Source organism: Scyliorhinus canicula, chromosome 16 (assembly GCF_902713615.1).
Source record: "Scyliorhinus canicula chromosome 16, sScyCan1.1, whole genome shotgun sequence".
NCBI lineage: Eukaryota > Metazoa > Chordata > Chondrichthyes > Carcharhiniformes > Scyliorhinidae > Scyliorhinus > Scyliorhinus canicula.
In genome coordinates, this window is record NC_052161.1 from 59,515,836 (window position 1) to 59,542,055 (window position 26,220).

Sequence of the window (26,220 nt, forward strand, 5' to 3'; positions counted from 1 at the left end):
AGGGTGGCAGAGTGGATTTATTATACCCTCTGTGGCTGGATTGGATATTGTTATTACACCTTTATTATCATAAAAACACCATCAACTACACACTCATAGTACACTGCCATTTATTGTGTCATGTGTCATGTGCTGTAGGCTGGTAGGTGTAAATGATGCACTACAGAACATCTAGTTCTTGACTAGCTTGAAATGATTTATTATGAAGCAACTGCATAGTAAAGATAACTGGAATAAATAAATAACAAACTAACACTAGCTAACTATACTAGAAGTGCTGCAAAATACGTCTATCCACCAACACGACTTACTCCCAACTCCCCTAGGCACAGAGTCACGGGGTAGGTTTAAACTGCCACAAGGTGGTCAGACGTCGTGTACCTTATTATGTACAAGATTGCTTATGCATATCATCACACATTGGAACAGTTGTTATAATGTCTTTCCATTACAATCACTGAACAGATGACGATCCAAATAAAACATATGACATCAGTTTACATCTAGCTCCCAGTTATCTAGGTGACATTAGAATTTGATGGAGGTGATTTTAAATCTATCCACTTGGTGAAACTGGGTTAAACCTCTTACCCAAAGTGGTGTGATGTTCTCTGTTTTCTTTGTCTGGATGTGTTGAATGTATCGTTTTGAACAAAGAACATCAAGCTAAGTAAATTAATAAAGCTGATGAATTAACACTACTTAAGTAAGATTCAAATGTATTCCTAAGTATAAGGTTGCTAAAATAAACTTTGCTTTCTATAACTACAGAGCGGTCAAATACACAATTGCTCTATCTCACGCCTAAACACCTTCTGCCCGAATCAGGGGTCGTCACGTGATATATATGTGACTGCTCTTGATCACCATCTCGTGGTAAGAAGTATTTATATTAAATTGTTAACCTTTATCTCCCATACAATATGCATATGCAGGCGGGGACCTCATTAACATACAGTGACTGGGTTCTGGTAACATCATTGGGCACCGACTGTGCTGCCAACTCTGTCCTGAACCCAGAGCCAGAATCTGCAGAAACCAGTGAGTTTCCAAATCCCCTCAGCACCCACCCAAAACCCATCTGGAGTTACAATCAGACCCATGTTAAGTTTGTGTAAGTCATAAAGAATTATTGTGATTGCCCAATTGGTTCAAGTATCTCTAATTCCCCAAATCCTTTAATATTTTGTTCCTTTTCACTTTCAGTAAAAGCTTAAAGGATACAGAAATACATGCTATTTGATTAGTTTACCAGTATGGTTAACATTCTTGAATGAAGCACAGAGATTTAGAATAATTACAATAAGATAATTATTGTTTGAAAATTAAACACACATGAATAAAATGCTCATTTGAAAGAAGGTGAAAATAGAGTATAAATGAAAATGTAGCCGATTAAACCTGTTTAATGATCAAGGGATATCATACACTTTTCTAAATGTGTTTAGTTTTAATTGGGAACGTCATTGATGGAAAGACGTAATTCACAAAGAGCACTGAGATATTCTTCATTGCCAGGATCGAACTCCAAGGCCTTTTCAAAGCATTTAATAGCTTCACATCTCTCACCATCCAGCTGGTGCAGGAACCCAAAAACACCAAGGGCCTTGCTTTCCCTAGGATTCCTGCGAAGCCGTCTTCCTGCTATCTTCTCCAAGTTTTCTCGACATCTTTTCCATTGTATTGAATCATAATTGACTTTGATTCCTTCCAGAAAATGGCTGATGGCATTTGATTCTGAGTTCTTGTGATTTAGTTCAAATAACCCAGCCTGCAAACATATTGCCTGCTTATTCTCTGGACGTATACCTTCCAATGTCAGGAGATGTTTGTAAATCTCATTTGCTTTGCGATATTCTTCATCTATTGCCCAGATTTCTGCCAAATCCAGGTGTGACTTGATTGATGTTAGGGATCGCTTCCCTATTGCTTTTTGAAAATGAAACTTGCATTGATCGATCAATTCTTTTCGTTGCCGAAAAGCAGGATTGTGGGGATCTCTGCTACTTGGATGTTTGATCAATGGATTCAGTTTGGTTTTGTAACACTGAGCTATTTGATGGTGTAAGAAGGCAGAGTGTGGGGTAATTTCCAATCCTTTCTTCAACAGCTCCACAGCTTTATCCACATCTCTTTGAAATCTGTAAAATCTTGCTGCGTAACGAAGCACATATGGCTGGTCAGGGGACTTCTGCAACGCAACTTCAACTAATTTAACTCCTTCCTCGTCATTCTTATGTTTGAACTGTAGTTTTAGAGCTAACTGTACCATGGCTACAGAGTCATCTGGATCAAGCTCCAGCACACGTCTCCACTGCCTCACTGATTCACTGGGCCCTTGATTCTCTGGAGTACCAGAAAAATCCTCCAGACGAGACAGGGCAGTCGCATACCCGACATTCCATTCAATGTTATCCGGATCTTCCTCCAGAGCCTTTTTAAAACATTCCTTTGCTTCTTCATAATATTGAGCTGCAGAACTCAACAGAGACCAACCCTTCTCCCCGTATACTTCAGGTATCATTGCTGTGTACCGAGAGGCATCAGGAAATTGTTTACAGATCTTCTCCAGTTTGTCGAGGTAGGACTGAGCCTCTGTCAGTTGTTCCATGTGATAATATATCCAGGCATAGTTTCCATAGGTGATGATGATTCTTGTATAAAATTCATCGTCATGATTTTCCCTCAGAATCTTTTCAGCTTCCTTTAAGTTTTGAATCGCCTCCTCACAGTTTCTTTGCAGACAGTTTATAAAGGCGAGATGGTTGTAAGACCTCTCTTGATATTTCACACCAGTTTGGATTGAATCTTCTAATCTTTGCTTCATGTCATCCAGGTCAATGTTTTCTCTCTGTGGAGCCCACGTGAAGTGACATTGAAGCTGTTCAAGATCCACTTTCAACAAATCCTCCTGTGCGTTACTGTAAAACACAATAAGTCAAGATCTGTAACAGTGCGAGTTATTATTGAGGTTTTTTCTTATATAAGAAAGAGGTTTATTGGAAACCACAATGAGGTTCCACTATATACAGGCACAGAGGTATATCATAGCGATCTTTATTCTTTAGCTGCCTGATCCACACTGCCTGTGCCCCTGCTCCCCCATTCTTTCCCATTGGCCAGGGTTCCTGTGATAGGCCCTGAGTGGGCCACCTGGCCCACGATAGATCACCCCTTAAATGGGCCATGCTACTACTTTACTCCCCACTTAAACCTCATAACAATATACATCACAGGTTAGTAACTGTGAACTGTGTACAACGAGGGCTGAAATATAAGGCCAGTAGTATAATACAGTACTTCACAAAGTCAATCGATCAGGGGGTTTCTTCGGCCTGGTGGAACATCTCAGTTTCCTACCTGATTCCTCCATCAATGAGATAGCGTCTTCATCAACAGCAGGAGGCTGCTTCGAGGTTTTGTAGGATGTGTTGGGAGCCCCCCCCCCCCCCCCCCCCCCCCCTCCACTCCCCTCAGGAGGATTTGAAAGAGCATCTCCTGAACTCCCCGGTTCCCTTGTATCAGTCAATACCGAAGGTAGAGCCCACTGGATCTCCCTGTTCAGTCATTGGGGCTGTAGCCTCTCTGCTCCTTATGTGGTCCCCGTGCTTCCCAGCTTGTCTCCCTTGTAAGGCCACCAGGTATAAGGCAGGATCATATTTTGCCACAATTTTCCCCAGTATCTGCGATGGATCAGATGCAGAATTCCTTCCAAAAACCTGGCTGCCGGTTGCTTTTCACTGTGTCATGAAACTTTTTTTGGAGGCTTGCCTCGCCTCTCCCCTCCCTGGCAAATACCAGGTAAAACCAAGTACAAAGGCGAGGATCCATTAATAGCTCTGCTGTTGTGACTCCAGTCGTGATGTGAGGTGTGGTATTGTCTGAGAGGAGGAAAATAGTCAATTTGAGATACAATGGCCTATCTGGGTGTTTTTTCATTGCCGGGGCCGTTTGGATTCCGTTAGTCTGCACAAAATGTTGGAACGCCTCCCCCATAAAAGCTACGCCATTATCAGGAACCAATACCTCTGGAAGGCCATGAATGGTGAAAATGCACCTCAGGGTTTCGGTGGTGGCCGCTGAGGTTGTCAAACCCACTTCCTGGATGTCCAGCTACTTGGAGTGGCCATCCACAAGTATCAAGAATTTTCTTCCCGGACGTCCGGTGTCGGCCATGGTGTAAGTGGTCACACACAGGGCAGCTCCTGCTTGAAGGCACAGAAAATAGCTCTTTTTACCCGATACTGGGTGGAATTTTGATGAAAAGTTGAAGGTGAAGGTCGGAGGAGTAGTTTCCCCTTGGAGTGGTATGTCTGCTGGTTACCAAACCCAGCAGAAGACGGTGAGAGACCTGGCTAAAGAGTCAGAGGAAACTTGTGCTGCAGAAGCCAGTGTAAGGATGGCTGCAGGGGAAGCGCCATTGCAAGGTGGAAGGCCCCCGATGGAGCAGCTGATGGATTTCATTAAGGAGTAATTCCGCCAACAGAGGAAGGAAATGTGGGAGGACCGCTCGAAGGCCATCGAAGGAGCTATGGCACCCCTGAAGAGTTCATTGGAATGGGTGGAGGAGTGTTTGGAGGTCGAGGGGTCACAGATTCGGGAGATGGAAGGAGTGATCTCGGACCACAGTGATCGTGTTGTGGGTCTGGAGGTGGAGGTGGGGCTCCGAGGAGACCTTTGTAAATTGATGAGGGCAAAGATGGAGGAGCAGGGGAATGCCTCGAAAAGGCAGAACCTGCGAATAGTGGGCCTGCCTGAAGGAGTGGAAGATGTGAGTGCCACGGGGTACGTCTCTAAGATGCTGGTGGGGCTGGCGAAAGGGGTGCTAGATAAGGTGCCTGAAGTGGACCGAGCGCATAAGTCCCTGAGGCAGAAGCCGAGAGCTGGGGAGTGGCCACGGGCGGTGATTGTGAGGCTCCACAAATTTGTGGAGAAAGAGAAGATTTTGCGTTGCATCAGGGACAGGCATACCTACGACTGGGAGGGGAACAAGGTCTGAATTTATCAGGACATTGGAGTCGAGTTGGGAAAGCGGTTGGCTTGGTTCAACAAGGCCAAGGTGGTGCTGTACCGACGGCGTATCAGGTTTGGGGGGCTCTATCCGGTGAAATTATGGGTGACGTTCGGAGGCCGGGTGTATTACTTTTAGACCCCAGAGGTGGCCGAAGATTTCATTAAGGAGCATAAACTGGGGAAGAACTGAGCGGACAATGCTGGGTAACTGGGGTGTTGGCACTTCGTAATGTTTGGAAGCATGTTTGAAGTGGGGGTAGGGATTGGGGGATTTTCATTCCCTCTGGTTTGGAGGGGGTCTCCTTTTTTGGGGGTTTGCTGTTTACTGTTGTAGGGGTGAAAAGTTTATGTGGCCTTGGATGTTCCCATCCTCCCCTTCTGTTTTATGGGACTGTTTGTGTTTAACATTTGTTTCTTTGCTTTTGGGGTAGGTGGCCTGGAATCAGGGGAAGTCTTTGTTTGGGTGGGGCTGAGGACTGGATGGGGTGGGGAGTGGGGGGGGGGGGGGGAGGTTGTTGAAACGTGGCAGGCGGTGAGAGATGACATGATCAGGGGCGGAGCAGGGAGCCATCTGGGATGGGCTAGGTACAGGTGGAATTAAGGGGCCGGGTGTTAAGTGTGGAAAATCACGGAGGGTAGAGGGGATTGGAAGCATAAGCATAAGGCTGGTAACATGAAACGTCCAGGGACTGAATGGCCCGGGTAAAAGGTCACAGATGTTCGTGCACCTCAGGAACTTGAGAGCGAAGGTGGTCTTTCTGCAGGAGATGCACCTCCGTGTGAAGGACCAGGTTAGGTTAAGGAAGGAGTGGCTCTGGCAGGTTTTTCCACTCAGGGTTTGATTCGAAATCAAGGGGAGTGGCAATTTTTATGAACAAAAAAATGGGATTTGGGTGATTGTGAGTGGGGTATTGGAAGGGGCACCGGTGGTGTTGGTGAAGGTGTGTGCCCCAAATTGGGATGATGTGGGTTTTTTGAGGGGGTTCCTAGCAGCAATCCTGGTTTCGGCCACGCACCAGTTGATCATGGGAGGAGATTTTATCTTTGTCCTGGAGTCGAGGGTGGATAGGTCGAGCCCCAGGTCGATGGGTAGGGTACGAATGGCAAGGGAGCTGGGATGGTTTATGGAGAGGATGGGTATGGGGGGTCCATGACACTTTCAGAACCCAGGGGGAAGGGAGTATTCCTTCTTTTCACACGTCTATAAGGTGTATTTGAGGATTGATTACTTTGTAGTGAGTCGGGAGATTTATGTTGGGGTGGAGGGGGCAGAGTATGCGGGGATAGTTATCTCGGACCATGCTTCCCACTGACTGGAGATTTGGTTTAGATCAGGGCAAGAGCAGAGGCCAGGGTGGAGGTTTGATTCGGGGTTGTTGGCGTATGGAGGTTGTCATAATATACACCAGTATATCATGGTGCGGACATGTACTGATGGAGATACACTAGGGCCAATCAACATGCACAAACACCGCAGCCAATCACCAGTTAGAACACACGCACTATAAAGGCAGAGGGCATCATTTTTCCCCCTAATTCTGGATGCTGCCTCTCAGAAGCACAAGAGCTCATCAAGTACAGTACAGATTCACACCACGTGCTGAGTGATTCAACTGGTTCGGACAGGCACAGGGCTCTAGTTAAACTAGCATCGTTTAAACCCACAGTTATAGTATGTCTATTATTTTATAAGAGTTAATAAAATAGTGTTGAAGCTTCTTCAGTGTTGGTGGCATCTATCTGCTTCACAAGTCCACAGTGCCGAACTCTTCAGAGGTTTTGTAATATGATGTGCGTGGTGATTAAGGGTATGCGGAGCTAAATCAGAATGGGGAGGTGTCGGCGGCCATTTTTTGGAAAGCACTGAAGGCAGTGGTCGGGGGGGGGGGGGGGGAATGATTTTGTTTGAAGTGCGTGCGGATAGGGAAAGGAGGGAGGAACAACCATCTAGTGAGCGAGATAGTGGAGGTAGTCAGGGAATATTCGAGGCTGCCCACTGCGGAGGGATTGGCGAGGAGGAAAATGTTGCAGGGGCAGTTTGGCAGGCTGACAACGGGGAGGGTAGTTGGGCAACTGCGTAGGGCAAGAGGGGTGCAATATGAGTTTGGGGAGAAGGCGAATTGCATGCTGGTGCACCAGCTGCGGTAGCAGGCTGCATCCAGGGAAATATTAAAGATACGGACTGGAGCTGGGGATGTGGTGTCGGAGCCGGGGAAGATAAACGAGGCATTTAAGGAGTAGCAGGCAATTTATGAGGCGGACCCAGGAGGAGAGGCGGGGGACATGGGACGGTTTCTGGATGAGTTGGAATTTCCCCAGGTGGAGAAAGCAAAGAGACAGGCATTGGAGGAGCCCCTGGGGCTGAGGGAGGTTCTGGATAGTATCGGGGATATGAAGTCGGAGAAGGCCCCAGGGCCGGATAGGAACTCGGTGGAATTTTATAAGGAATTTGCGGCCGACCTGGCACCACATCTGTTGGGGGCGTTTACTGAAGCGCTGGAGAAGGGGGAGTTGCTGGAGACGATGACGCAGGCAGTAATCACACTAAGCCCGAAAAAGGGGAAGGACCCGGTGGAATGTGGGTCGTATAGGTCTATACCACTATTGAACACAGATGTGAAAGTATTGGCTAAGTTGTTGGTAGGGAGGATGGAGGAGGATTGTGTCCCGTGGGTGGTCGCAGAAGATCAAACAGGCTTCCTGAAGTGCAGGCAGCTCGCAAGTAATATAAGATGGCTGTTGAATGTAGTGATGAATCCGTCGAGGGCTCTGGTACCAGAGGTGATGGTGTCCATGGATGGGGAGAAGGCATTTGATTGAGTGGAGTGGCGGTACTTGTTCAAAGTTTTGGATTTGGGCCGCGATTTGTGGCATGGGTGCGGTTGCTGTATGTGGCACCAAGGATGAGTGTGAGAACGAATAATATGAGTTTGTGAAGCTTTGGTTTACACAGGGTACAAGGAGGGGTACCCACTGTCGCCATTGCTATTTGCGCTGTCCATAGAGCTGTTGGCGATGGCTCTTGGGTGATTGGCGGAGTGGCAAGGGATTATGAGGGGACAGAGGGAGCACCGGGTGTCACTCTATGTCGATAACCTCTTGCTGTATATTTCGGATCTGTTGGAGAGTATGGGAAGGATTATGGGCCTGCTGGGGAGGTTTGGAGGGTTCTCTGGATACAAACTGAATGGAGGGAAATGCAAGGTTTTCACAGTGAATGAGCTGGGACAGCGGGCTAATTAATAGGGGATGCCACTTATGGTAGCGAGGGATAGGTTTAGGTATTTGGGGATTCAGGTAGTGTGGGAGTGGACGGGGCTCCATTAGTGGAACTTAATGAAGCTGATGGAGGAAGCCAGGGAAGACCTTAAGAGGTGGGACACTGCGTTTGACGTTGGCGGGGAGTGTCAAAGTGGTGAAAATGAATATTCTGCCGAGGTTCTTGTTTATTTTTCAGGCTCTCCCAATCTTTATACAAAAGGCCTTTTTTTCGGAAATTGGACATGATCGTTTCAGACTTTGTATGAGCGGGGAAGGTGCCGAGGGTGGGGAGGACACTGCTACAGAGGCAGAGGCAACAGGGTGGGTTGGCGTTGCTGAACCTGCTTTATTATTACTGGCCGGCGAATGTGGACAAAGTGCGGCGGTAGTGGGGAGTAGAAGGGGTCGAGAGGGTTAGGATGGAGAGGGAATCTTGTAAGGGTTCTAGTTTGAGGGCTATGGTGGCAGCAGCATTGCCAGTGGCTCCGAGTAGGTATTCAGGGAGCCCGGTGGTGCAGTCCATGGTGAAGATATGGAATTAGTTGAGGAAGCAGTTTAGGATGGAAGGGACGCCTGTGTTACTGCCACTGTACAATAATCATGGATTTGAGCCGGGAGGGATGGATAGTGTATACAGGAGGTGGAGGGAAATGGGGCTGGCCAAGATGGAGACCTGTATTTGGAGGAAGGGTTCGCCAGTCTGGAGGAGCTAAGGGAGAGAGCTGCCGAGGGGGAGTGAGTTCAGGCACCTGCAGGTTAGGGATTTTGCATGAAAGGTTTGGAGGGGGCTCCCTCGACTGCCAGGTACACCCTGATGGAGGGACTGCTGCTTCTCGATGTGGAAGAGGAGGGAAAAATTGGGGATATATACAAGTAGCTGGGGAGCAGGGAGGTGAGCGGGTGGTGAAAATCAAGGGGAAATGGGAAGGGGCGTTGGAAAGGCAGATCAATTGGGGAGTATGGAGTGCGGCACTGCGTAGGGTAAACAAAACCTCCTCTTATACAAGGATGAGCCTGATACAGTTTAAGGTGGTGCACAGGGTGCATATGACTCAGGCGAGAATGAGTGGGTTCTTTCAGGGGGTTGCAGATGAGTGTGAGTGGTGGGTGGGGGCCGGTAAATCACATACACATGTTTTGGGGTTGCTCATGGCGAGGAGGAAGGCCGATTCCGTGGCCTTCGCCTCTCTGATTGCACCGCAGTGAATTTTACTGGAGTGTCGGTTTGGCATCGGCACCAGGGGTAGCGGCTTGGTCAGGTGGCCTGCATGACTTCTGCAGTTGGAGAAGATAAAGTATGAGTTAAGGGGCTCTTCACGGGGGTTTGAGAAAAGATGGGGGACGTTTGTGACCATGTTTGAGGAGCTGTTCGTCACGCGGAGGGGGGGAGCAGTGAAAAAGAGAAAACATTTGTACAGACTGTATAGTTGATTGCTGGGAAGTATGTTTCCTGGGGTGCTTATTTGCTGTAACCTGTTTTGATACATGTTGTAATAAAATACATTAAAAGAAAATATCCTCAGGCACTTCCAAAAAAAGAATATTATTCCTGGGAAGGGACCAGCGAAATCAATATGTAAGCTTGCCCATGGACAGCCTGGCCATTCCCATGAATGCAGATGAGCCACAGGCAGTAAAGGTCACTGTGACTGACAGAAAGTCACACTGAATGATATACCAGCAATTCACAGCGAGACCATATGAACAAGTGAACAAAGGCTTTAATACACCAAGAACTAGCCTGCCAGCGACTTCTGTACAAATGAGCGCCACCCACTGGGCGCAGGACTACATACCGTCCCGGGGTGGCGGAGCCAGAGGCGGAGCCCACCGGGGTTCCAGCTCAATCCTTAAAGGTTAAAGGTTACACAGGCACCACATCTCCTGGTGAATGCATTCACCACACTGACGAACCAGGTTCTCAATATCTTTGTCAATACCTTCTCACCAGACGTAGCTCCTGGCCAACATTTTCACATTAGTCTGTCTGGGATGCGCACTGTGCAACTCGAGACCTTGGTGTCCTCGTGCATCCATCGCTGAAAGTAAATGCGTAGGTACAGCAAGCAGTGAAGAAGGCAAACAGTATGTTGGCCTTCATAGTGAGAGGATTTGAGTATAGGAATAGAGATGTTTTACTGCAACTGTATAGAACATTAGTGAGGCCACACCTGGAGTATTGTGAGCAGTTTTGGTGTCCCTATCTGAGGAAGGATGTTCTTGCAATGGAAGCAGTGCAGCGAAGGTTTACCAGGCTGATTCCTGGGATGGCACGAATGTCATATGAGGAGAGTCTGTTGGGATTATATTCAGTGGAGTTTAGAGTGAGAGGGGATCTCATAGAAACTTATAATATTCTAACAGGATTAGACAGGGTAGATTCAGAAAGAGGGGGCAGGATTCCCCGACCCTGCGCCTGGTCGGAGAATCGGCTAGGGGGGGCGCAAATCACGCAAATCAGATGCCGGATTGCCGATTCTGCGGCAACCGGAGAATCGGCGCGGTCACCGCACATCCCCCCCACCCCGGCGATTCTCCCCACTCGATGGGCTGAGTAGCCGCCGAGTTCAGCCGAGTCCTGCCGGCGTCATTCACGTGTGGTCCTACCTGGCAGGAACTCGGCATTCATGCTGCAGGGGCCATCCTGGTGTGGGGGAGGGGGGGGGGGGGGGGGGGCCTCCACGGTGGGCAGGCCCGTGATTGGGACCTACTGATCGGCAGGCGGGCTAATTGCAGGGGGGGCGGGGGGCTATGTTCCTCTGCTCCGGGGCCCTGTAGGGCTCCGCCATGTTGCCCAGGGTCCGACGCGGAAAAGGCACATGTGTGGATTCGCGCCGGCCGCGCGCGCATGTGCGGACCCGCGACGGCCATGCTGGGGCCTGTATCGGCAGGTGGAGCTGCGTCAAGTGGCCATGCTGGTCCATTGTGGCTGGGAGGATCGCTGCTCCTAGGTGTCAACACTTAGCCCCAGAATCGGAAAATCCCGCCCAATGTTTCCGATGGTGGGGTTGTCCAGAACTACAGGTCATAGTTTGAGGTAAAGGGATAAACCTTTCTGGACTGAGGTGAGGAGAAATTCACAGTGGTGAATCTGTGGAATTCACTACCACAAAGTAGTCGAGGCCAAAATATGTAATTTCAAGAAGGAAGTAGATGTAGCTCTTGAAGCTAAAGGGATCAACGGATATGGGGGGAAGGCGGGATCAGGGTATTGAACTTGATGATCAGCCATGATCATAATATGCTAGATAGGTTCGAAAGGCCAAATGGCCTCCTCCTTCTTCTATTTTCTACGTTTTTATGTTTCAAAAACAAAGAGGTTTATTGGAAAATGCAATGAAGTTTAACTATACAAGCTCCTTCTCCCAGAATCCTTCACTTTTCCCTCATTGGTTGGAGTTCATGCGCTCTCACGAGATAGACTCTGAGTCGTTCACGTGGCCCATGAAAGATTGCCACTTAACGTCCATCTCAGACTAACTGAAACGTATTCTTCTCCCTTCTTCTAGTTTCTTTAGCTAGGGACTGCTCCTGACTCCTGGTCTCAATGATCATGAATCTCTAGTCACAGAAAGATGATCTCTCCATACAAGAGTTACAAAAGGAAATGGTAGTTGCATTGAATGATCAATTCAGCTTTCTCTTGAAATGGAGGTTTGTGAGGATCTTGGCTTCCTGTATAATGCATATTGTTTCAGTTAGGTTCTGTACCATTGACCTATTTGATGGTGTAAGACGGTACAGCCTGGGTTAACTTCTAATCCTTTTTCCAACAGCTGCACAGGTTTTTCCTCACCATCTTCTGTTCTGTATAGTTTTATTGCCAAACAAAGCACATCCGGTAAATCAGGAAACTTTGGCAATGCTTGTTCAACTAATCCAACTACTTCTTCCTGTTGACTACAAAAGTACTAGAAAACCTTATCTCAACTTCCATCAGTTCATAAGGTCATAAGATATAGGAGCAGAATTAGGCCATTTGGCCCATCGAGTCTGCTCCGTCATTTTATCACGGCTGATATGTTCCTCATCTGCTACCTACAATGTTACAGACCAAGAGCTGGATTGCAAAATCAGCCAGAGCCTCGCCTCCCTAGAACACATGACCTAGGAGCAGGAGCAGGCAATTTAGTTTCTCGAGACTAACATCCTCAATGTGATCATGGCAGATCCCATCCTGGCCTCAACTCCACCGTCCTGCCCGTTCTCCATACCTCTTCAACCCATTACTAATTAAAAATCTATCTAACTCCTCCTTAAATTTACTCACTATCGATGCATCCAACTCACACTGGGGTAGCAAAGTCCACAGATTTGCAATCCTTTGGGAGAAGTAGTTTTTCTTGTATACCTCAATTAGATCTCTCCTCATTCTTTTAAACTTTAGAAAGTATAGGCCTAAACGATTCAATCTCTTCTCATTAGACAAACGCCTCATCTCTGGAATCAATCTAGTGAACCTCCTCTGTACTGCCTCCAATGCCACTACATCTTTCCTCAAATAAGGGAACCAAAACTGTGCACAATACTCCAGGTGCGATCTTACCTAACACCTTGTGTAGTTGCAACAACATTTCTTTACCTTTATACTCAATTCCTTTTGCTATAAATGCCAACATTCCATTTGCTTTCTTATTATCTGCTGTACCTGCATGCTTGTTTTCTGTGACTCATGCACAAGGACACCCAGATCCCTCTGCATCGGAGCACCCCGAAGTCTCTCCCCATTTAGATAATAAGCTGCCTTTCCACTTTTTCGAACAAAATGAATGACCTCACACTTATCGAGGACCTCAGCATTGAACTCCATCTGCCACTTTTTGGCCCCCTCTTCCTATCTATCTATATCCATTTGTAAGGTTCTTATTTCCTCATTGCAACTTACTGTCCCACCTGTTTTTCTGTTATCTGCAAATTTGGCTATAGATCCTTCTATCCCTGGATCCAAGTCATTAATAGAGATTGTAAATAGCTGGAGCCCAAGGACCGAATTCTGTGGCAGCCCATTTGTTACATCTTGACATCCATGAAAAAGTGCCATTTATCCCGACTCTCTGTCTCCTGTCTGTTAGCCAGTCTTCTATCCAAGATAATAAATTACCCTAATTCCAAGTGATCTCACCTTATGAATTAACCTTCTGTGCGGCACCTTATCAAACATTTTCCAAAAGTCCAGATATACGACATCTACAGGAACCCATTATCCACTCTGCTTGTTACATCTTCAAAGAACTCAAGCAAGTTAGCCAAACATGACTTCCCTTCATAAAACCATGCTGACTCTGATGGATAGTGCTTTGGCTTTCCAAATGTCCTGATATTATGTCCTTGATAATAGATTTTAACAATTTTCCAACAACAGATGTTAAGCTAATTGGTCTGTAATTTTCCACATTCTGCCTCCCTCCCTTTCTGAATGAGGGTATTATGTTAGCATTTTCCCAATCCACTGGAACCTTTCCGTGTCCATGGAATTTTGGAATATCATAACCAATGGATCCACTATCTCTGCTGCCACTTCCCTTAACACCCTATGATGTAGACATCAGGCCCTGAGAATTGTCTGTCCTCAATCCCAATAGTTGTTGAATACCGTTTCTCAATTGATGCAGATTGTTAGTTCCATCTTTTCTATTACCTCTGAATTGCCCATTCGTATAGTATTGGTTCTTGTGTCCTCCACCGTGAAAACTGAGGCAACGTATCAATTTAGCATCTGTGCCATTTCTGTGTTCCACACGATTAACTCACCTATATCATCTTCCAAGGGGCCAACATTTTTCTAACATGTGTGGTAAGAACATATATATCCTTGAAGCAGGAAAGAAGACCCGTCACTAAGGTAACCTAAAGAACCATGCATTAAAATTTAATCATGTGACTGAGCAGGATTAATTTTGTGTTGGTGGTGTGCCCTGAAAGCACAGGAAATCCAAAGTCAGGATTTTCCCTCATGTCATGGTGTTATATGTCAAAAGCATGTATGCTACATCGCTAATCAGATTCCTGACTGGCTGTTGTCATGTGAGAGTACCTTTAAGAAATGGGTGTTTATTAAAATATCTGTAATGGATGTACCTTTAAGAAATGTGTGTTTATCAGTGATGTCAGAGTGTGGGTGGAACTGGGTTGTCCGTCTGCTTTTATTTTCGCTTTGGGCTGTCTGCTGCAGGGTGTGTTCAGTTTCGTTTTAGATTTGGAGAAGCTGCAGTCACAGCAAGATGTGTATGAATCTCCGCAAGCTTATGAATGTTCATTTGGTGATTTCAAAGTGGCAACTGTTCTCAGTAGTGAAGTTAAACCTGATATTTTTCTGATGTTGCAAGGAAAAATTAAGAGTTACTTAGAGAGTACTGTATTCCTTGGGGGATTTATTGGTATTGATAGTTGTTAAGATGTTTACTGTGGGTTTATAAAATGTTAACTGGTTTTGTAAATAAACAGTGTTTTAATTTAAAAGTACTGTAGATTTCTGTTGCATTACACTTGCAGAGTAGGGCCGTGTGCTCCCCATAACCACAATCTATTAAAAATTGTGGGTCAGATGAACTCCACGATACACTTTGGGGCTCTCTAAAGGCATACCCATAACACTGTCTTGTCTTATAGTTGGGAAGGGAACTGCACTATGAGGCCAAAGGACAAGAAGAGTCTGTGTTGGTGTGGAGCAGGGGCATGGTGAGCAGTGTGGTCAATCACAGGGGGATAGGAGACTCAGGCAAATAAGCTGGATTGTTGGGGGAATCAAATTCCTCAAAGGCAGGATTACAAAGGTGAACTCTTGAAAACAATAATGGTATATTGAATGAAAGTGCAGGTACAGATAAGCAATGCAATTCGGGGTGAATTTCTGGCCTTTATTAACTGTGTATTGTAATCTGACAATATTTCTGTTGTCAGTAATGAGTTTTCCTTTTGATAATACTTAACAATAAAACAGATTTGGAGGAGTCTGTTTCATCAAAATGTAAACTTTAAAACAAGTATTGGTAACATTTCATGACGATAATTTAATATAAACAAGAAATGGGGATTATAAATAACCTCAACCTTATTGACATCATAAAAAAATTATAAAAAATTGTCTGGATTATTTGCCCCACATCAGAATTTGTAAATATTTTGCCATGTCTAGTAGAACTGTTGAAGTTTAAGTGTCTGTTTCTCTAACTTTATGATGGATCTTGCTCATCATTTATTGAACAAATCTGCTTCAGAAAATGTGGTTCGTAATCAGAATTTCTATCCTTGCACTTCTGAAAAATTGAATTGATGATGAGGATTGCTGTCCTCAACAAGGACTTACAATTTGAGTTGTGAGGTCAATCCAGGGGGTCGAAAGGTCAAGTGTCATCCATCGTTGACCTTTCCTTCACCAAAAGGTCATATGTGGGTGTGTTCTCAGATGATTGCACAGTGTTTAGTTAGATTTGAAACTCCTCAGGTAATGAAGCAGTCCATGCTCACATTCAACAAGATCTGGACAACATCCTTGCTTGGGCTAATTAATATTTGCATCACTCAAGTGCCAGGTTGATGATCACCTTCGACAAGAGAGGACCTAAGCATTTCTCTTTGACAATTCAAAGATGTTATCATCACTGAATTTCCCACCATAAAAGTCCTGGTGGTTATCATTGACTAGCCACATAGATACTGTCAATTACAAGAGCAGGTCAGAGAACAACTCATCTGCAGTGAGTAACCCTGCTTCTGATTTCCCCAAACCTGTCCACCATCTACAAAGCACAAGTGAGGAGTCTGATGGAATACTCCCAACCTGACTGGTTGAATGCAACTCCAACAACACTCACCAGAGGAAGGAGCAGTGCTCTGAAGGCTAGTGATTTGAAACAAACCTGTTGGACTTTTACCTGGTGTTGCAACACTCAAACAGCTCAACACCAGCTAAGACCATGCAGCAAACATGATCAGTAACCCATTCAGCATCTGAAACATTCAGTTCCTCCTCCGTTGATGCACAGGAAAAATGAAGGGCCGGATTCTCCGTCCCAGCAGCCCCGTTTTCCAGTGTGGCACACTCCCCACCGGCAGCGGGATTCTGCGAGCCCGCAGCCAGCCAATGGGGTTTACCATTGTGGCCACCCCACACCGTCGGGAAATCCGCAGGCGTGGGTGCGCTGCCGGAGAAACAAAGGATCCTGCCTACGGAGAATCCCGCAGCATAGCTTTCCAAGGCTCCTCACTCAGTTCATACTGACGTCCCACCCTTTGCTACCCAGTTCAAACTACGGTGCCTGTCTTTACGTCCCAGTTTATGTGAGTTTTCTTATCCTCCACTGTCATTTTCAATTTCAGCAAACCCTTTTCCTTCTCTTCCCGATTTGAAGCTGGAACTCCTCATCTATATTCCATAATACATTCCCTATTAAATTCACTCCTGTCCAACCCAGCCCATGCTGTACTCTCACTCCGATTGCTTTCATTTATACATACGTAAGTGCTGAAAATCACCATTATACATTAGTAAACCCTATTTAGCCCACCTTGGACTGGAAAGTATTTCTTTGTCATCAGACTGCAAACGGCTAGAGGGCTTTGTGAGATACAAACATAAAATGTGATTTGTACATTCATGGAGGTCAAATAGAAACATTTGAATTTGAATGATTAATTAATATAAAAAAATGAAAACAATTTGTTTCCTGACCATCGCTAATCATGGCCAGCCTCATCCCTTTTCATTATTAAGAAGTAAATCCAGCTCCACACACATTTTAATTGCTTCGTCATGTATGCTAATTTCTTTAACAAGTTCCTTGTTCAATAGTCTGACGCAACTTTCAATATGAAAGAAATTCCGATGGTGGTTACCTCATAATGCTGATCTGATGGGCAATGTGTTGGATCCTTGCTTCAGCTTCAAATCTCCTTGGAATGGTGAGTTAACCGAGAAGAGTGTTTGTTATTTTTCAGCTTATTTATCGGTCCTGTGATGAATAGTTTGACATCATTTCCTGAATGTGAGCAGAAATTCAACCGGAAATTAAACTCAAAAAACAATGTTTCCATCCAAAAAACAGTGATGCCTACGCAGTGACCATTGTGTGTTCTCGCCGGATTCCATGGAGCTAATTGGAAACTATCACGTGACTCAAACAGCCCAAGCATTTTTGTTGATCTCAACTTGACCTCCTCTGGCAGTCAGCTCCAGTTATTTTTTTGATCAGACTTATATTATGCTCTTCAATGTAATATCATGCTGATGTGGCATGTGCATCTGGGATATTCATCATTAATTTGATTTGCTGGTGATAATATATATTGAACTTCTTTAAAAGGACTTTTCCAAGCAAGCAAAGGCATTGACTTAACATTGCTGCCACAGGTTAATTGGAACTTCTGGTAAGTTGATCAGTTGCTGGAAGTTTCCACTGTGGTTACGGCATGCCAAGATAAACTTTCTATGAAATTTAATACCTTGTGATATCAAGGATTACTTCAAAAATGAACTGAAACATACGACTGGCTCTTGTCATTTACATTTGTATAAAACTTCCTTCAAAGCAGAGACAGAAAACCTACTGAATAATGGTTATATCGAAGATATTGGTATGTTCTCTCCTCAGTTCATCTCAGGGGAGAATAGACTATACAGAAGGTGTGACTGGGACATCAAACAAATTAATCACTTAAGCCATAACTAGTCAAGGTCTTTCCAGGCATGAGCTAATCAGTTATTTCCTGTGGACTAGTCATTGTTGAGAGAGAGGTCACAGGCCTTTCATTACCACAGTAAGAAGTCTTACAACACCAGGTTAAAGTCCAACAGGTTTGATTCAAACACGAGCTTTCGGAGCGCAGCTCCTTCCTCAGGTGAACCTTTAACCTGGTGTTGTAAGACTTCTTACTGTGCTCACCCCAGTCCAACGCCGGCATCTCCACATCATTTTCATTACCACATTCTGTTTGTTTTTGGCAGTTCAGAAGAAGAAATCTGCAAGTTGACAAGCAACACCATCTTCTCTTTTTTCCCCTCAAGTTTGAAGCCCCATCTCTGTTGTATTTTGGAATCCTCCACAGAGATAGAAATGTTCAATTGAAAGGAACCTAAGCAACATCAGCACCAACCTTTAGAAATGGCAAATTATTGTTTAATAGAGACTGTCTCCAGAAATTCCAGTTTACATCAGTTTTAACCTCACTTGAATTTCAAAACCACCATGCTTCACCCAGGGACACCAGCAATGGACTCCTAAACAGTGAACTCTACTTTTTCCACGTCTTATCGTTGAATCTTAATTTGGCGGAAAGATAGCATCCTCTATTTTATAACCTATAATTTTGCATGCTTGTGTTTATGTTGCGAAAGTCCACACATGGGTTTATCTTTTAAAATCGCTTTATATTTTTTACTTGGGAGGGTGTTTAGCCGAATAAAGATGAACCCCTTTGTGTTTAAATTCAGATAGCCTGTCGGATTAAATTCTTTGCAATCATCCTGTAAATCATTAAGTACAGACATTGAATTAACTCCTTCATCCTTATAAATTACAGAAAATCTCTGTTACAATCAATGGAGAAGTGGGAGAGAAAGGCTGGCATGTGTCCTCACCCGCTTGTAACAGAGAGAGATTTGATGTGACATTGGCGCAGTGCCCCGTAAAATCATCCCATTCATACTTGAGAGGGACTGCTCTATTCTTGCTGAAAGCACTTAGCTCAGTGCTTTTGGAAAGCTTGTTGCTGCATCTTATGCTGTCTGCTGCTCCTCAATGATTTACTTTATCCATCAACAGCTCTAGAGTTACTTGATGATTTGGAGACTACTTCCCAATGAATTATTGATTACAGCAGTCTTAACCTCCCATCCCACCCCCTCCCAGCCCATGGACTCCTCCATGTTAAAATTCCTTTTTTGTGCCTGCAAATGTGAAGTTCCAAAAAAAATGACCCATTTTAACCATTTTTCGATCTTTTAGCCTCCTTCCCCCTTCTGAGTTGCCCTTCACTGAGGGAATGATGATCTTTAGGAAACAGACTTTCCTGGGTATCGTCCAACCTGCTCTGTGTTGGCCCTTGAGGGACTCAGAGGAGCTGCTGAAGTTGTCTGTTAACCTCACTGCTTCCAATTGAGCACAACATGCTGGAAATACTCAACAGCATATGTGGACAGAGCAATGGAGTTAACATTGTAGGTCGATGGGCAGGATTTTTGAAACTAAGTGCGGTGCTGGGTGGATTCCGCAGTGTGTTTCTCACTGGGTGGCATATTGGGAACTGATTTTGCGCTCATTTGCTCATCAATTATGCATAGATGAGTTTCTCTCGTAATTATTTGGCAGGTTGTGAATTGAATTGTCTGTCCCCCTGTCACCCAATAGGCTCCGAGGTCCATGAGACATATTTAAATGCCACCCTCGCTCTCTCCAGCTCAGCTTTTAGAAGAAGGCGTGTGGATATGGCAGAGGCAAAAAAGAAGGTTGCTCCATGGTTTTGCAATAATTCTCTGGCGGCTCTGATAAATGGTGTGTGGAAACACAGAGATACTCTCAAACCCATGGAAAGCTCCAGGAGCTGTTAGGGGAGGTATTGTCATGGGATACACAGATACACAGGGTAATTTGCTGATGGTATGGGTTCAAATCCCACCATGGCAAATGGTGAAATTTCAATCAATAAAAAAATTTGGAAATAAAACGATGACCTGGAAACCATTGTTAATTGTCATAAAAACCCATCTGGTTTAATAACATCCTTTTAAGGAAGGAAATCTGGTATCCTTAGCTTTGTGGTCTTTTTGTGCTGCTAGATCCACAGCAATGTGGGTGACTTAAGTTCAAGGGCAATTAGAGATGGACAATAAATGCTGGCCTGCCAGCAACACTCACACCCCATAATGAATTCTAAAAAAGGTCACCTCAGGCGAGGAAGCTGAGGATTCTGTTGAGAAAGACCCATCACTACATTCACCTGGCCGCTCCACCAGCTCAGCGGCACATGTACCTCGCTGGGTCCCAGTTGTAGAGTAGCCTCAGGGTCACATTCTGGAGAATACCTCACAGAAAGCATCCAGAGGAGGTTCACAAGAATGATCCCTGGAATGAAAAGCTTGGCACATGAGGAGCGGTTGAGGACTCTGAGTCTGTACTCGTTGGAGTTTGGAAGGATGAGGGGGAAGCTTGCTGAAATTTACAGGACACTGAGAAACTTGGATTGAGTGGACATAGCGAAGATGCTTCCACTGGTAGGGAAAACTAGAACCCAAGGGCAAAGCCTCAGACTGAAGGGACGACCCTTTAAAACAGAGATGAGGAGGAATTCCTTCAGCCAGAGGGTGGTGAATCTGTGGAACTCTTTGCCGCAGAAGGCTGTGGAGGCCAAATCACTGAGTGTCTTTAAGACAGAGATAGATAGGCTCTTAATCAACAAAGGGATCAGGGTTATGGGGAGAAGGCAAGAATGGGGATGAGAAACGTATCAGCCATGATTGAATGGCGGAGCAGACTCGATGTGCTGAATGGTCTAATTCTGCTCCTCTGTCAGAATCAGTGACAGCCCAGGTCCCTGGCACTTGGAAGACTGTTGGAGATCGGACACCTGCTGAGTCCAATTTTAATGATGCGCCTCTGGACACGACCCAGTCAAACATGCTTGAGATGCATAAAAACAGTGGAAGATCAGGCAGAGTTGCGAGAGGCAGTCAGCAGATGATAACGAAGGATAGAGAATCCCAACGGCATTCTGCTGTGGCGCCGATATGCAAGGGCTGTGAGGTTACCATAGGGAGGGTGGCGATTGCATTGGAGGCCTTCGTCCAACAGATCCTGCGGAATTTACACTCGGAACTATACTCCATTGTCATAAGTATTAGTGGGATCCATCAATGATGAGGCAGGAACATGGCAGGGCATCTTGACCTCCCATCAGGTTCTCCTTCTTTTCAGAAAGTCAGGCAGGGGCCCTCAGGCAACCACAGGGAGGCGCACCAGCAGATGGACAGCCAACGGCCATCCACCTAAGTGACTGTGAGAGTGTCCAGCCGATCCTAATCCCCATCACCTTTGGCTGTACACCTACCCAACAGCAGGATGTCTTGATGTGCAGACACACACATAATGATATACAGACAAGCAGCTAATGGACACAGAGATCAAGACATGACCAATAAGCAGGCAGGGAACTCAGGGGTGGGATCTGACTATAAAAGACACAAGGCACTCACACTTCGCCTCTTTCCACTGATGAACATCTAGAGAGTCAGTCAAGGGTGTTGTTACAATCTCACACCTCCACCACGTGGCTAAGAGCTAGTCTGGTTCAGTCAGACAGAGTAACCACACTTAAGTTAGCAGAGAGTCGAACTCATAGAGAACTGTGCTAACTGTGCTATGAGTTCAATAAACCTGATTGAATTAACTTCAAGGTCTGGAGTATCTTTCTGATCTAAGTTGCATCCAGTTGCAGCCAGTGTTAGACCAGTGTACCTAACACGACATGATACCAGGTGACTACTAATTTAAGGTGGCTTACCTCAGTCTGTTCCGTGATGACCAGCAAATGTATCCAGGCACCATGGAGAAGATTCAGGCTCCTCACTGGCTCAGGGCCTCCGGTAATCTCAGTGCCAACTGGCAGATATTCAAGCAAAAGTTTCTGCTGTACATCGAAGCCTCAGACCTCGAGGGTGCGTCTGATGCAAGAAAAATCGCGCTTCTCCTCTCAACAGCGGGGAAGCCATCGAACTCTTCAACTCGTTTAACCTCACTGAAGGCCAGTCCAAGACAAAGTTTCAGACCATCCTGGACAAGTACGATAGTCACTGTGAAGTGGACACCAATGAAATCTTCGAGCGCTACATATTCAAACAACGTCTTCAAGATAAAGATGAATCTTTCAATGCCTTCTTAACTAGCCTCCACCTGCTAGTGCTGTCCTGCAACTTTGGTGACATTGCTGATCCATGATCAGAGACCAAATCGTGTTTGGAGTTCACTCTGATCCTCTGAGAGAACATCTCATAAACATCAAGCATATGACCCTGCCAGTCGCGATTGAAACATGCACAGTGCATGAACGCACAAAAAATCGATATTGCCAATACAAATCGGCTGAAAAAGAGAAACTTGCCTCCCACGAGGCAGTGAGTGTGCAGGCCATTTCCTGGATGCAGTGCCTCAGCATTGAAGACAGCGGCCATTTCACGCACTTTTCCCGGAGCCCCACGCATGCGCGATGCGAACGGGATAACGAAGCGGCCGACACCCACACTGCGCAGGTGCAGATGTCTACCGAATGCACTGCGCATGTGCTACGACATATACCGCGTCACAACGCCGATGTCATGACCTGCCCGAACTGTGGCAATGTCCACTTAAAGGGACACTGCCCTGCAAGAGACAGGTGATGTTTAAACTGCAGGAAGCCTGGACACTATGCAGTCTTGTGCAGGTCTGCACCACCAGTCAGAGGCCAGTGCTTCCAATTCCAATGACGGCGCGTCCAGAATGTGCAACGACGATGGCACGATTCTGATCCTGGCAGTACAACGGATCCAGAGGACAAGTCCCTGGAGTCCCCCTACCAAGTGGGCATCATTACCACACGTGAACATGTCACATCTAACTCATCTCACATTTAGTCCACCCTCGCTGTGGATTCGGAGGACAAATGGCATGCGGTGATGCAGGTCAACCACTGCTCCATCCAGTTAAAGCTGGACACAGGTGCTTCTGCCAATCCCCTCTCACTGGCAGACTTCAAACTCATCATGAAGCCCCCCAAGGTCCTTCCAGCAGCCTGCCAGCTCCTGGACTCTAACGGTAATGCCATCATGGCACTGGGGTCCTCCCATCTACTCGTCTCCAACCGGAGTACCCATGCACGGCTAAGGTTTGTAATTGTCAAGCTGGACAGGGCATCCCTACTGGGCCCGCATGCCTGCAAAAAGCTCAACCTGGTGCAGCGGGTTTATTCAACGACATCCTGCAACGTGGATCTTCAAACTGGCATTGACGACATCCTCGCTCAGTATCCAGATGTGTTTGATGGGAAGGGAACTTTGCCATATCGGTACAAGATCCTACTGCGACCTGATGCCAAGCCAGTGGTCCATGCACCACGCCGGGTCCTGGCTCCGCTGAAGGAGCGCCTGAAGGAACAGCTCAAGGAGCTGCAGCAGCAGGGGATCATTTCCAGGGTAGCCAAACCGACTGACTGGGTCAGATCGATGGTGGTGGTTAAAAAACCCTCTGGAGATCTGCGCATCTGCATTGATCCCAAGGATTTCAACCAAAATATAATGCGTGAACACTACCTCATCCCGAAGCGGGAGGAACTCACCAGTGAGATGGCACCTGCACGGTTTTTCACGAAGTTAGATTGTCACATGGATTCTGGCAAATCTAGCTGGATGAGACTGGCAGAAGGCTCTGCACCTTCAACACACCGGTTGGCAGGTACTGCTATAACCGTATGCTGTTCGGCATCGTCTCGGCATCGGAGATATTTCATCGCATCATGAAGCAGATGATGGAGGGTATCGAAGGGGTTTGTGTGTACGTGGACGATGTCATCATATGGTCCACGACCCCTGAAAGTATGTTTCCTGTCTCCAGCAGGTAATCCGCCGTGTCCATGCCAATGGCCTGAAGCTGAACAGGGCCAAATATTGCTTTGGCATGTCGACACTCAAGTTCCTAGGAGACCAGATCTCTCAGCAGGGCGTGTGCCCCGACACAGACAAGGTCAAGGCCATCGCAGCCATGAAGGTCCCGGAAGACAAGAAGGCGGTATTGCGCTTCCTGGGCATGGTCAATTTTCTGGGCAAGTTCATCCCAAACATGGCCTCACACATCACGGCCCTACGAAACCTTGTGAAGAAGTCCACTGCCTTCGAGTGGAAGGCGGCCCATCAGGCAGAGTGGTTGGAGCTGAAAGCGAAACTCACCACTGCACCCGTATTGGCATTTTTCGACCCAGACAGGGAAATGAAAATCGCAACAGATGCGAGCCAGGATGGCATCGGTGCGGTCCTGCTGCAACACACTGACACTTCATCCTGGGCACCAGTTGCCTCCACATCAAGGGCAATGACGCCCACTGAACGAAGGTATGCACAAATCGAGAAGGAATGCCTGCGCCTTCTCACTGGCATTCTCAAGTTTCACGACTATGTCTATGGCCTGCCGACATTCACAGTCGAGACGGATCACAGGCCCCTGGCCCACATTATCCACAAGGACCTTAATGACATGACGCCTCAGTTGCAGCGCATCCTCCTCAAACTCAGAAGGTGCGACTTTGACCTGGTCTACACGCCTGGCAAGGAGCTCATCATTGCTGATACACTGTCCCGCTCCATCATCGTGCCGAGTGAACCACCGAACGTCATCCGGAAAATTGAGTCACAGGTTGAGTCACAGGTGCAGCTGTGTGCGAGCACCCTCCCGGCATCAGATGAGAAGGTGATTTGTATTCGAGAGAAGACAACCAAAGAATCCCTCTTGCAGCGTGTTATGCAACACCGAGACAATGGCTGGCAAAAAGGGCAGTGCCCGCAGTTTTTCAATGTAAAGGACAACCTGACAGAGGTTGATGGTATTCTCCTCAAACTGTACCGGATTGTAATTCCACACAGTCTCCAGAGCTTGGTGCTCCATCAAATCCACGAGGGCCACCTGGGTGTGAAAAAGTGCAGACGCAGAGCCAGGCAGGCTGTCTACTGGCCCGGGATCAGCCAGGACATCGCGAACATGGTCCTTAACTGTGCGAGATGCTGCTTAAATGAGACATTTCAGCAGCATGAAATCGAAACCTCTCCGTGGTCCAAGGTTGGCATCGACCTTGTTCATGCAAATGGTCGTGATTACGTGTTAATCATTGATTACTTTTCCAATTACCCTGAAGTCGAGAAGCTCTCAGACCTCACATCTCGGACCATCATCAAGGCCTGTAAGGAGACGTTCTCCAGGCATGGTATCCCACTCACTGTCATGAATGACAATGGCCCGTGCTTCAGCAGCCATGAATGGTCTCTGTTTGCCCAGTCATATCAGTTCAAACACGTCACTTCCAGCCCACACTATCTGCAGTCAAACGGAAAAGTTGAGAAAGGGGTGCACATGAGGAAGTGAACAAATGAATATGATGGACAATAGGACCCTGAGGGTAATGAGTTCACAGACAGAGAACAAAGGGATGAGCACAGCATGGCTAGGAAGGGGGAGGGGAGCTTTGCCTCATGGAGAGAATAGTGAAAAGGATGCTGAGTAACAAGCGGCCAGGATTGGGAAAATGTGAAGTGAGCCAATCAGGATATATGGCCAGGTCAGAAGGTGTATAAAATGACCAATGGGAAGTTTGTATGCGAATTTTGATGTAATTTGAAGTATATCTCCAGTGTTCCTTTGTCCTGAGGTTCTCTTTATCCTGGGCTCTCAGAAGACAGTGTGTGTGTCCTGAGGTCCCACGGATTGAGTCAGCCTTGCAAGTTAGTTATTATTAAATGATATGATACCTGCAAATCCATCTCAGATTTTATTGAGTCCAGACCGGCCACAAAGATTCAGGAATTAACATTTGGTGCCGAAATCGGGGATTTCTCTAGACGCTTGCCTTTCATTTGCGAAATCAGAATTGGACAGCTCTCGGAAGGGGAAAAAGGAAATGGGCCCATGGTATGTGTAGATACAACTCGCCATATCGATTTTCCTCTGTCTCGTATTCTGCTAACAGTCTAATCACTCGCATTTGATCAGGTAAGATGTCTCAACGAAATTAAAGGTCAGTCTGGTGGATTAGAAGAAATGATTTCAGTCAATGCAAGTACGGCTGAGGGTTGGAATGAGGTAACAATTCAGTTGGTGACTGAGGGAATGTTGCCTGGTCAGTCAGTTGCATGTGAGTAGAAAATTAAAAATTGTTTCTATTAAATTACACTTTAATTCGGTTAAGGTCTTTAACGGATTGATGTGATGTCGCAGA

The 26,220-nt window shown here is 46.2% G+C and overlaps 1 protein-coding gene across 1 annotated transcript in view; it reads right to left on the reverse strand.

Moving 5' to 3' along the window:
* Positions 1 to 1,388: 1,388 nt before the first annotated feature.
* LOC119950815 (interferon-induced protein with tetratricopeptide repeats 5-like) overlaps positions 1,389 to 26,220 on the reverse strand; it is a 41,148-nt gene continuing 16,316 nt past the window's right edge. Inside the window, exons 2-3 of the mRNA XM_038773637.1 lie at positions 17,110 to 17,252; positions 1,389 to 2,921 (exon numbers count right to left, since the gene is read on the reverse strand). Of these exons, the coding sequence (XP_038629565.1) occupies positions 1,451 to 2,921; positions 17,110 to 17,114 (1,476 nt within the window). The 5' untranslated portion in view covers positions 17,115 to 17,252 and the 3' untranslated portion in view covers positions 1,389 to 1,450. The remainder of the gene's footprint in view (positions 2,922 to 17,109; positions 17,253 to 26,220) is intronic.